Here is a 12,634-nt window from a genome sequence, read left to right on the forward strand (position 1 = left end):
GGTACACTCAAATTTGTAAGTCATAATATTTTCACATTGAAACAAATTGGGGGTGAAATTCCTCCAGCTAATAGTTTCAGCAGAAGAATTCCTACACTGTAGCTTTTAGAAACAAGCTTGTGTGGTTCCATGTTTCCTTACGTTTTCTTTGAAAGGCCACTGAATCAAAGCATCATACTGTCCCTTGAGCAAAATGTAGTAAAGTGAAATATATGATCCTTGAGCTTCTCCATGGCCATTGAGATATATTCGAAGACACATCTTATACCCATATTTGTAAAGGTAAAATTCTGCAAAATAATGGAGAATAAACACATTTAGATATATCATCCACTTAACATTATATTTTTGTACAATGAACATATCAGCTGATTGTGTGGAGTGGCTTACAACCCTTAGACTAGATGCAACAAACAGTGATGACTGTTCTCCCCAGATTTGTAAATGCTGCTCAAAATAGATTTTCAATAACAAAGTGACAGTGGCGAACAAGATGAGGTAATTATCTGAAGATATATAGTAATGATGCTGTACCTCTTGACCAATGTTCACAGCAGAAGTAAAATAGATCCTCAAGAAGCAGAACAGAAAGCAGATATGAACCTGCTGCCTAAAATAGGCCTCAAGAGAAAACTCAAGCACCTCGTAATTCAAGTTCTCATACAATTCTAGCATTTATTCAGATGGTAATAATTGATAGCATAAGGAGTTATAATTTTTTTTAGAACTGTCAGATAATTGAATCAGTACTTTCAACTGGTAACAATGCTAGGAGGATATCCTCTGTGCACAATTAGTTAGCATAATAGTATTCTTACATTAGAACTTCAGGGTTGTCACATTTTATTGTCATACTATTGACATCACATTGTACAATCTTCTTTTACTCAGATTAATGGAAATGAAAAGGCCCAGCTGCAAGTGAGTACTAGTGGTATGATGGGGCATATAACAATGCTCTGCTTGGCATAACACCCTTGTTTATTTTTCGTCCCATGCCCCATAGGCAATGTTATGGGATATATGCACATCTGTTAAAAACTGCAACATGAAATAACTCCAGAGGCCAGTATTATATCACCAAGTAACCCTGTATTTGCTAATGAAAGCTCCTTTCCTCTAGTACTGCTTTTTCAGAGTCAGCTCTGTGTGCCAGAATCTCTTGACACTTCTTTTATTCTTTTTTTCAACTTTTTAAACAATTTTTTTTTGACAAGCAGTGCCCTTCACATCAAAGGGCAATGCGTGTGATCAAACAGTGAAGGGGAGTACAGGGATTAAATTAAAATAGAGTTGGAGGGTGAAATAATGCACTCCACTCCTTGCAGTGCCCACCTCTCCCTGAACAGCTGACACTTCTTTTATTATCTGTCAACCAGGGCTCCCTAATTGGACCAAATTAACAACCCCAGTCAGGGAACTCATTCTGTTATAGCATATTGGAAAGCAAGGGTAGGAGATGCTTCTGACTGACTTCCCCCTTGTCCTTGTTCAATGCACAGATTAGTGCAGTTTGAAAGACCACCCCCCTCCCCCCCCCAAACTCCAACCTCCAACTGATGGCCTGCCTAGTTTAGTTCTGCAGATAGTTTTACACTTGAACCAGTTAACGGGGATCTACTGATTTGGTAGGTTGACTCTTTAGCGTCCCACCTGAAGTTGAAATAATTATAGCTCGGGTAGGATGAGGCCCTTACATGGTCATTTGTTGATCAATTAAGGGCCTTAACTGGCAGCAGTACAAAAAGTTTGAGCTTGGATCTTCCCACCCAGAATTTATTTCAGGCAGAAATGGGAAGAGGTGGCATATATCCTAGTCTACTTTAATCCTGCCTAATTTAGTTTCCTTCCTGCTCTAAATCCACTTTCTCAGGGCCCAGAAACTATTACCCTGGGTTTAAGTCTTATTAGCATTTATTTTGATGGATTTAATGGGATGTTTTGCCTACTTTAAGGTTACTGTCATTATTTTGAGTCAAGCTTTGAAGTCATTGTAACACTGGAAGCTTATACAACATATTACAGAGAAGGTGGTACTGGAAATGCAAAGATGGGTAAATCCCCAGGACCTGATCAGGTGTACCCTAGAATTGTGGGAAGCTAGAGAAGTGATTGCTGGGCCTTCTGCTAAGATATTTATATTATCGGTAGTCACAGGCAGGTACCAGAAGACTAGAGGTTGGCAAACGTGGTGCCACTGTTTAAAAGAGGTAAAGAAAAGCCAGGGAACTATAGACCAGTGAGCCTGATGTCAGTGGTGGGCAAGTTGTTGGAAGGAATCCTGAGGAACAGGATTTACATGTATTTGGAATGGCAAGGACTGATTAGAGATAGTCAACATGACTTTGTGCGTGGGAAATCATGTCTCACAAACTTGATCGAGTTTTCTTTGAAGAAGTAACAAAGAAGATTAATGAGGCAGAGTGGTAGATGTGATCTACATGGACTTCAGTAAGACATTCAAAAAGATTCCTCATGGTAGACTGGTTAGCAAGGTTAGATCTCATGGAACACAGGGAGAACTAGCCATTTGGATACTGAACTGGCTTGAAAGTAGAAGATAGAGGTTAGTGGTTGAGGGGTGCCTTTCAGACTGGAGGTCTGTGATCAGTGGAGTACCACAAGAATCGGTGCTAGGTCCACTGCCTTTTGTCATTTATATAAATGATGTAGATGCGAACATAAGAGATATATTAGTAAGTTTGTAGATTAAATCAAAATTGGAGGTATAGTGGACAGCGAAGAAGATTACCTCAGAGTACAATGGGATCTTGTCCAGATGGGCCAATAGGCTGAGGAGTGGCAGATGGAATTTAATTTAGATAAATGCGAGGTGCTGCATTTCAGAAAAGGCAAATCAGGACAGGACCTGTACACTTAATGGTAAGGTCCGGGGGGGTGTTGCAGAACAAAGAGACCTTGGAATGCAAGTTCATAGTTCCTTGAAACTGGAGTCACAGGTAGATAGGATAGTGAAGGTGTTTAGTATGCTTTCCTTTATTGGTCAGAGTATTGCGTATAAGAGTTGGGAGGTCATGTTGCAGTTGTAGAAGACATTGGTAAGGCCACTTTTGGAATACTGTGTGAAACTTGAAAGGGTTCAAAAAAGATTTGCAAGGATATTGCCAGGGTGGGAAAATTTGAGCTACAAGGAGAGGCAGAATAGGCTGTGGCTGTTTTCCCTGGAACCTCGGGTTCTGAGGGGTGACCTTACAGATGTTTATAAAATCTGAGGGGTGTGGACAGGGTAAATAGACAAGGTAATTTCCCTGTGGCAGGAAAGTCCAGAACTAGCAGGCATGGGTTTCGGGTAAGAGGGGAAAGATATAAAAAGATGTAAGGGGCAACTTTTTCAAGCAGAAGGTGGTGCATGTATTGAATGAACTGCCAGAGGAAGTAGTGGAGGCTGGTAAAATTACAACATTTAAAAGGCATCTGGATGGGAAAATGAATAGGAAGGGTTTAGAACGATATGGGCTAAGAGCTGGCAAATGGGACTAGTTTAGGTTAGTATATCTGGTCGGCATGGACAAGTTGGACTGAAGGGTCTGTTTCCATGCTGTACATCTCTCTGACTAAGTGCCAAACCTTTTATCATGATGCTAAAAGCTAGGTCAACATTTGTGGTCTTGTTACAGTTGCAGGGCTCTGACCACTCGGTGATCATTATTACAATCATCAATCCTTCCTATGTTTTTGCCTTTGACTTAAGTGATTGTATCGAAGTTCATTAACTGTTGTGTGTCCAATGATACATCCTTTTGCGGCTCAAAACATTTAAACACTATAAAAAACACTGTGAATATCTTGCTTAGTACTTCCAATGATCAAGTCTCTTTCCTGAGAGAACACCATCATTGGTGAAAAATGATGCAAGAGCTGATCTCAGACCTTAGGCTGAGGGCTGTCAAGCTTTACTGTGAAAATATGGGACCTTAGCCAAAGTTCAAGCAAACTCCGGAATCCTAAAGTCAGCACGTTAGAGCTTACTCCAGTGCTACTAAAGTCCAGGTTTATCAGAGCGTTAGACATATGAGAAGAATCACAGAAAAGACAAACTAAATATCTTTCCTCTTAAACAGTAGATAAGTTCCTCCAACTACAAATTCACAATCACTTTAAAAAAGTAAAAGCTCAAAATGATATATATAAATAATAATTTTTTTTGCTATAAAGACATCAGAGCAGCAAAGTCAAAACTCAAGAAATTTACTTTCCAAAGTATAAGGAGATAATTTCACTTCCGTAAGTACACTTGATAATATTACATTAAGCATTACGTGATACAATACTTCTGTGTAGGACATACTGATTCTTTGAGAGAAATGCCATGAGATAAATGCTAATAACATGTAGAATAAACATTTAATGCAATAATAAGGGTTGTCCTTCAGATTATTAACATTCTTGTTTTGGCAATTAAGACAGGCTGTCTTGAAAGGTTATTAATATTTACTGAAGTTCTCCAAACAAAAACAAATCAAAAATAGTGGATTAAGATAGAAAATCTTTTACTTGGCTCTAGGATGGATCTTTACTTGAAGCAAGCAAAGTTAGTTAATCTTAACAGTGTCAATAGACATAATTTGGAGATGCCAGTGTTGGACTGGGGTGTACAAAGTTAAAAATCACACAACACCAGGTTACAGCCCAACAGGGGCGGCATGGTGGCACAGTGGTTAGCACTGCTGCCTCACAGCGCCAAAGACCCGGGTTCAATTCCCGACTCAGGCAACTGACTGTATGGAGTTTGCACATTCTCCCTGTGTCTGCGTGGGTTTCCTCCGGGTGCTCTCGTTTCCTCCCACAGTCCAAAAATGTGCAGGTTAGGTGAATTGGCCATGCTAAATTGCCCGTAAGGTTGGGTGAAGGTAGAGGTATGTGTGGGTTGTGCGTCGGTGTGGTCTCGTTGGGCTGAAGGGCCTGTTTCCACACAGTGAGTAACCTAATGTAAAAAAGGTTTAATTGGAAGCACACTAGCTTTCGGAGAGATGCTCCTTCATCAGGTGATAGTGGAGGGATCGATCGTAACACAGAATTTATAGCAAAAATTTACAGTGTGATGTAACTGAAATTATACATTGAAAAATTGATTGTCTGTTAAGCCTTTCATCTGTTAGAATAGAGTGATAGTTTCACTTCTTTCATGTGTAAATCACATGTGTAAATCGGTGACCATCCTCCAAGGTGGACTTCGGGACAGGCAGCAGAGAAAAGTGGCTGAGCAGAGGCTGACAGCTAAGTTCGGTACCCATAGGGAAGGCCTCAAATAGGATCTTGGGTTCATGTCACATTACAGGTGACCACAACTGCACTACACACACACACACACAGGCGCACACACACACCCTTATAGACACATGCACTCCCACACTCACACATGCACCCCCTCACAGACTTAAGACACTCTGCGCTCACTGCACACACACACACACTTTCTCTCACTCACAACCCCCACCCCAGACAGACAGACAGACAGACAGACAGACAGACACACACACACACACACACACACACACATATATTTTGTGGGGTGAATTTGTACTTGCAGAGTTACATTGCACTTTGCTCAAAAGCTGCATACATTCATGTAGAACTCTGAGCTCAAAAATTGCATGAATTTATGTAAAACTCTGTTATCTCACTTTTTAGATTAGAATCAATCTAAACATCATGGTATAGACTGAGAACACAGGGGGCTAACACCTTCAACATATTGTCTAGCTATCACCATTGTTAACGGCTAACCCGAGAATGCAACTTTTAAGAAAAGGTTTTGTGATTTACACATGAAAGAAGTAAAACTATCACTGTATTTCTAACAGATGAAAGGCTTAACAGAGAATCAATTTTTCAATGTATAATTTCAGTTACATCACACTGTAAATTTTTGCTATAAATTCTGTGTTACGATCGAGCCCTCCACTATCACCTGATGAAGGAGCATCGCTCCGAAAGCTAGTGTGCTTCCAATTAAACCTGTTGGACTATAACCTGGTGTTGTGTGATTTTTAACTCAATAGACATAAGCATCCTGCATTAGAGAAGAGAAATTGCTCCTGATTGATGCCCAGTGACCCCTACTAGAAGGAGAGAGAGAGAAGAACCACTGGAAATTGTAGCACAGATCATTTAATTTGTTCTATTTTTGGTCAACTCAGTTGACTGGATGGCTGGTTTGTGATCGTATCAACAGCATGGGTTCAATTCTTTTACCAGCTGAAGTCACTTTCTCAACTTTGCCTCTTGTCTAAGGTGTGTGACCATCAGATTGAACTCACCACTAGTTATCTTGAGAGACAGAGAGCAGCCTCATGGTCATCTAGAACTATGGCAACTTTCCAGTAATCCAAAGTAAATCTCACTGTCCTGCCTTCATTCTCCCCCCTTGATAGTCCCTTATCTCTCCTTTAAAGGATTGAGCAAAGGATCAAACGCTGCTAATACGATCCCATGATCACATTTCTGTTCAGGTTCACTTGCCTGTTTCAGTAATGCACCAAAGGGTGCTTGGTGCTTTTGGAAAAAGATTGATGAGAAAGATACTGAAAACAGATGTGGTAAAACTATTGGAATGTACTAGAATTTTCAGATATACTAAAGAAATTAATGTTACCATCATACCACTAGAATCCAAGTAAGGTGTTGTTCCATCAATAGCTTCTTCCAACCTTTGCTTAATTTGTGGAATTTTCCAGGTGAATATGCCTGTCTCTGTCATTGTTTCCAGTGTCACTATTTGTGCTGCAGTCTTTTGTATAACTTGCTCTGCTTGACACAATCTAGATGCAACATTTGTCAGCTTCAGGGAGCCATAATATCAAAAGAAATAATTGTTAGTGAAAATGTTTACGGAGTCAAATTTGTACTAATTTAGTAACAAACAGGTGAGTACATTAGAAAAAAATAAAATTATCACCTTTAATTAAGTACTATCAATTAGAGATGTTGTTTACATTTTCTCTGCAGTTAGATCTGTAGATGCAGGTAATTTAGCCCACTGTGTAGTATTACCTCTTTGGAAGAGTAATTCCCTTGTTCTACTCTTACTTTTTGTGTAGATTAGACAACAATGACAATTACCTTGTCAGGAAGATTTTAGGGAGTGTGAAGCCTTCAACCAACAACCTCAAATCTTTCACTGCTGCATGAGGCTTTAAAAATGGGGAGAAGAAAGGCAGGAAAAAGTTTATCCTGGGCTTGTCTATTTGGAAAAGCAACAGGTAAGTGAGGAGGGAGGGAGTCTTTCTTTCAGACTGTAAAGAAAAATCTTTAATTGGTAGACTACACAATTATAGTACCTCCTGTTTTCTAACCCAAGGGTGGTATCGGTCCAGGTGTGTGACGGCAGGTGTGTGACAGATGGAAACCAATTATGCTAAATGGAATATTCTAAATCTGAATTGGTAGAAATTTGAAGGATTCAAATCACCATATCATCAATATGATGGTTTGAAAATAATATATCAGAAGTCACACTGTAATAGATAATTAAAATGGTGCAGAGCAAATACTAAAGAACTGTGTGACCAAAGTCACCAGTTGTTTATTTAAGTAATCAAATATTATTTACATACATGCAGGAGTAAGCTATTCAGCTCTTTGATCCTGCTCCTGTCATTTTACAAGATCATTGTTGATGTGATTGTGACCTCAACTTCACCTTCCTGTACGTCCCCTACACCCTATGATCCCAGGAGAAAGTGAGGACAGCAGATGCTGGAGATCAGAGCTGAAAAAGGTGTTGCTGGAAAAGTATAGCAGGTCAGGCAGCATTCCTGAAGAAGGTCTTAAGCCTGAAATGTTGATTCTCCTGCTCCCTTGATGCTGCCTGACCTGCTGCGTTTTTCCAGCAACACATTTTTCAACCCTAACTCAGCCTTTGCAATATTCAGTGAAGCTTGCTGCTCTGGACAAGAGGATGCCACAGACCAAAACTCAGAGAAATTCTCCTAATCCCTATCTCAAATGGGACTGCTTATTTTAACTTTGTTCCCTAGCTCTTGTCTCTTTCACAAGGGGCAATTTCTTTTCAACATCCACTTTGTTAAGTCCTCTTAGAATCTTATATATTTCAATAAAGTTGGTTATCTCTCAGTCCTCTAAAGAGGAATGCAGGCACAAACTTCCAATCGTTTTCTCAGAAAGACAACACCTTCTACAAAAAAAAGTGCAGGAATTTAGAAAATTAACGTTTTGACTAACCTTGTCTTCGACATCAATAAACTGTTGGTTATTGAGCTGTATTTGTCCATTTACAGTAGCAGCAATTCTTGAGCATGTGTCAACCCTTCTTGATAATGCAGTGAGTGTATCATGAAATGCAGTTAATTTTGTCTCAACAATTGTGACACACTGTTTTGTTTCTTCAATGAGCTTGCAGTATTGTTGCATTTCTTTACCAACTTCATTTATTTGATGCTCTTTCTGAAAGTCTACGATCCTTGACTGAACTTTGCTAGCTTCGGTGTCAAATTCCATTACATTTGCTGACATATCTGGTTGAAGATTGACCGAAATCCCTTTCTGATTCAGCGTCATGACTTCATCCATTAAAAGATTAAGGTGCTGTCCAACACAACCAGTCTCATGTTGCTGAATATTTGATTTCCCTCCCTAGAACAGAAAATGATGTTAGCTTTATCTTGTCCCTAAGATTTATAGTAATGATAGAGGCTGCTTAATTTCTTTACTGGGAAAGCTCTTTGGGTCTATCAGAAAGAGGAAGATCATGAAATATGACATGTATAAGTAGTATGTCATTGTGTTGTACTCTTGGATGTGAGAATCCTAAACTTGGTAGCATAGTTCAGGTGCTCCTGAGGTTCGAATGAATAGGGAGATATCCTGATCCTGCAGAATTGGCACAGTAAATTGTAATATATGACATCATTAGAAAATTGACCTGGCTGTATGAGGAAAGGTGAGGGCAAAAGAAGGATTCTGGGGTGTGAAAGTTCTGCAATTTCACAACTGTGAGCAATATTGGCGTTATATTCAACTCCTGAAAGAGCATGCAATCATACATCCATCTCTTACTCAGATGATTTATTTCCACTTCAATAACATTGCCCTGACTCTGTCATGCGTTAGCTCAGCTGCTGTCAAAACCTAATCTGTGCCTTTGTTAGCTCTAGACTTGATCAACCTAATGCCTGCTTGACTCATCTACCACATTCTATCCTCAGATCATCCAAGATTCTGTTGCCTAAATTCAGTCAAGTCCCGCTTACTATCCTTTGTGGTTGCTAACGTATGTTGACTCCCAGTTAAGTACTGCCTTGATTTTAAAACTTCTGCCCTTGTCTTCAAAACCTTCCATAGTCTTGCTATTCCCTATGACCACAATTTCCTCTGACTCCACGACCCTGTAAGATATCGATGTTCCTTTGTTTCTGACCTCTTGAACAATCTCAAATGTTAGATCGCATTCACATTGGTATCCATGTTTTCAGTTGTCAAAGGTCTAAGTTTGGGATCTCCTACCCTAAACCTCTCTTCCTTCCATCATGCTTTCCTTCTTTACAATATTCCCTGAAAAAATGCTCACTAGCCAAGCCTTTAGGTATTCATCCTAATGTGGTTCAGTGCCATATGTGAGGTATCTTGGAATATTTTACTATGATAAAAAGAAGTGCATGTTATTGTTATATTGAAGTTGATTCAGGAAGTGTCTTTAGGGAAAGGGGGGGCCTTGAATCTTGTATTAATGATAAGTATCAGGTGCTTTGAGTATTTAGTAGCACGTTGGATCAGCATTCAGAGTACTAGAAGGTATTTCCAATATCTGGTATCAAAATGCTGGTGGTGTTGTCGTAGGGAAGGGGTACTGGAGAGATAGGAAAAATTATAGGACAGAGAATTAAAATTCTTCTCACCCCTCACAATATCATGTACACATCTTCCTTCCCTGACCAGAGACAAGCTAGCACTGCCAAACACCACATTTCCTTCAATGGTACAATATTTCCACCAGCCCCCAGTTTTCCCTCTAACATCGTATGCCTGATGTTGTCAGATGCTGCATGTAGAGCAGATGGGCAGTTCTGAAAGATAATGTATCTGCAGCTATGGGATATCCGTGACGGACATACATAGGAGAACAATTACAGCAAAGAGAAACAGGTGGGTTTTGGGAATGGTTAAGATTGATCTGGTGTGTAAATTAGAACTATTAACAAGGGTATAATTGTGTATGCGTAAAAATTGGTATCGAGGGGCTCTTGTGGCACTGTGGTAATTTGCTTATCTCTACGCCAGAAGGTCTGGTTTCATGTTCACCTCCTCCAGAGGAATGTCATAGCATGCCTGATCAGGCTGATCAGAAGTTTCACAAATGCTATTTTTCTTGTAGTCTCTGGGGATGCCTTTCTCTCATTTTTCCTTGAATTTCATGCATGTTAATTAGTCCAAAGGAAATGACAAGTGGACAGAGCTCAGAAGAGACTTTAATTCTCTAAATCACTTCTTTATATACTCTGAAGTAGGCTCATTCCCTTCTGTGTTTGTACTTCCTTTAGGTTCATCCCATCAATAAAATGTTCTGGACTTCACTCAGCACTCTGACCTGCAGAGAATATCAACAGTACCCTGGATTTTTCTGAATTTAACAGATAATATTTATTCCTCCCATAACGTGGCAGAAAGCTTCAATTTCATTCACATATTGCTGGGACGTCTATTAAACTACAAAAATAATTTTTGCAAAAAACAAAAACAATAGATTCTGGTAGTACAGAAGCACCTAATGACTGACTAATTTATGAACCACAAAGTCACAAGGTACAATGATGTACTATCAACCTGAGAATTATAAACAGACTTCCTGTTTACATTTTACGTGGTTGCTAACATTAGAAATGAAGACAACAAAATTGTGTTTACTTTGGCAAAAAAATTAAAAGTGGATTCAATAGCCACAAAGTATCATAAATTTGGTGGTGTTTTTGGATAAAAGTGTAGATCAAAAAATAAAATGCTATTTCTGCAGTAACTAACCACTGGCAACCTTGGGCACATGCCAAGTCTTCTTATTTGTTTCCTGAAACTCTCAGTTCCACCCTGATTGAAGCCAGCCAAAGCAACAAAACAAATGTAGCAGAAGCACACAGCCAAATTATAGCCTTTATCCCCAGGGCAACCTTTATGTTACAGGTTCGACTAGAACATTTTCAAACCTTACTTTATACAACAATTTGAGCAGCTTGTACAGCAACTTCAGCATCAGCTCTCAAAATGGGATTTTAAAAGAGGCGTTCTGTTTCATTCTAATGAAACAGTTTGAGTGTTTTTACCTTAAACCTACACCCTACTGCTCTGAAACAGCAGCTGTTCTTCTTTTTGAAACCTTTGTCTTCAGATTCAGCAAGCTGCAAAAAAAATCATTACTCTGTTAATGAATAATATAAATGATCCTTATGGTTTAATTTCTTACTTTTGAGCACTAGGTTTCTTGAAATCATGGCTCTTGTTAGTTACTACATCAGGGAAGCCAGGTTGCTAATGTATTGCAGCCTCAACATGAAACCCATTATAAGAAATCTTCGGTATATGTTGCTTATATTAATCATAATGGCAGAACAGGCTAGTAAACCAAATTACAGCAAAAGCATTAAATATACTAGACTTGTGCGCATTGGGAGGAAGGTCAAGACTTATTAAAAATTACTCCTGCAACATGAGGTTTGAAATAACTGCACAGAGGCCAGTATCCCATCACCAAGTCACCCTTTATTTACTTGTGCACAGTACTCATGGCTATGGCCAGCCAGCTCAGAGTCAGTCAACTGAACTGAGGAGATGTTAATCTCTTGTTTTTTTTATTTTTATTTTTTAAAAATTCAATCTTCTAGTTTTTTTTTTCTTTTCTTCGCCCACACTACTGCCTAACTGCAGTAAGCATATATTTTTTCCCAGCACCCTTGTGGTGTGTGTATGTGTGTGTGTGTGCACGTGCGTGTGCAGGTGTAGGACACAGTGAAAGACAACAGGTGCACAAATCTTTATTCAGTTTCCACCACCAGGAAGAAAGGAAACACCCAAGTGGCCAGTGACAAGCAGTGCCCTTCTCAGAGGGCAATGCTGCATGACCAAACAGTGAGGGGGGAGGGCAGGGATCAAATCAAAACAAAGGTGGAGGGGGAAATAATGCAGTCCACTTCCTCCGATGCCCACTTTTCCCCTGAAAATCTCAAGTCTGTTCGTGAACACCATGTACTCCTTCTCCAGGGATACCCGGCTCGGCCGGAGCCACAGAAGAGGGGCAGGCAACTGGCCAATAACGATATCTCTTGTTTATATTGGTCAGCCAGGGCTTTCCTGATTAACAATCCCAATCTGGGCCAATCAACAACCTCTGTCAACGAGGTCAACCCGATTCCAATCACTACAATGTTCGAACATGCTTCTCAGTTTCAAAGTCAGATTTCAGATGAAAAGCAAATCAGGATGTCATCTGTATCACTGACACGGGATGCAGAATATAGGCCATACAATACAACAAAGATACTCAACTGTGGCACTATTCTAACACAGGTAGAAACATAAATATAGAATCAAGAACATGGTAAATTATAATTAAAACAGAAAGTGCCAAAAGAATTCAGGTCTGACAGCATCTGTGGGGAGAGAAACA

At 39.6% G+C, this 12,634-nt stretch overlaps 1 protein-coding gene across 2 annotated transcripts in view; it reads right to left on the minus strand.

The window, feature by feature from the left end:
• LOC132825872 (TNF receptor-associated factor 2-like) overlaps positions 1 to 12,634 on the minus strand; it is a 38,301-nt gene that overhangs the window by 4,137 nt on the left and 21,530 nt on the right. For both annotated transcript variants that reach the window (XM_060841458.1, XM_060841457.1), the window contains 4 exons: positions 11,295 to 11,369; positions 8,206 to 8,616; positions 6,625 to 6,802; positions 142 to 290 (listed from right to left, as the gene is read on the minus strand). In XM_060841458.1, coding sequence (XP_060697441.1) covers positions 142 to 290; positions 6,625 to 6,802; positions 8,206 to 8,553 — 675 coding nt within the window. In that variant the 5' untranslated portion in view covers positions 8,554 to 8,616; positions 11,295 to 11,369. The remainder of the gene's footprint in view (positions 1 to 141; positions 291 to 6,624; positions 6,803 to 8,205; positions 8,617 to 11,294; positions 11,370 to 12,634) is intronic.

Source organism: Hemiscyllium ocellatum, chromosome 21 (genome assembly GCF_020745735.1).
Source record: "Hemiscyllium ocellatum isolate sHemOce1 chromosome 21, sHemOce1.pat.X.cur, whole genome shotgun sequence".
In the NCBI taxonomy this organism is placed as follows: Eukaryota; Metazoa; Chordata; class Chondrichthyes; order Orectolobiformes; family Hemiscylliidae; genus Hemiscyllium; species Hemiscyllium ocellatum.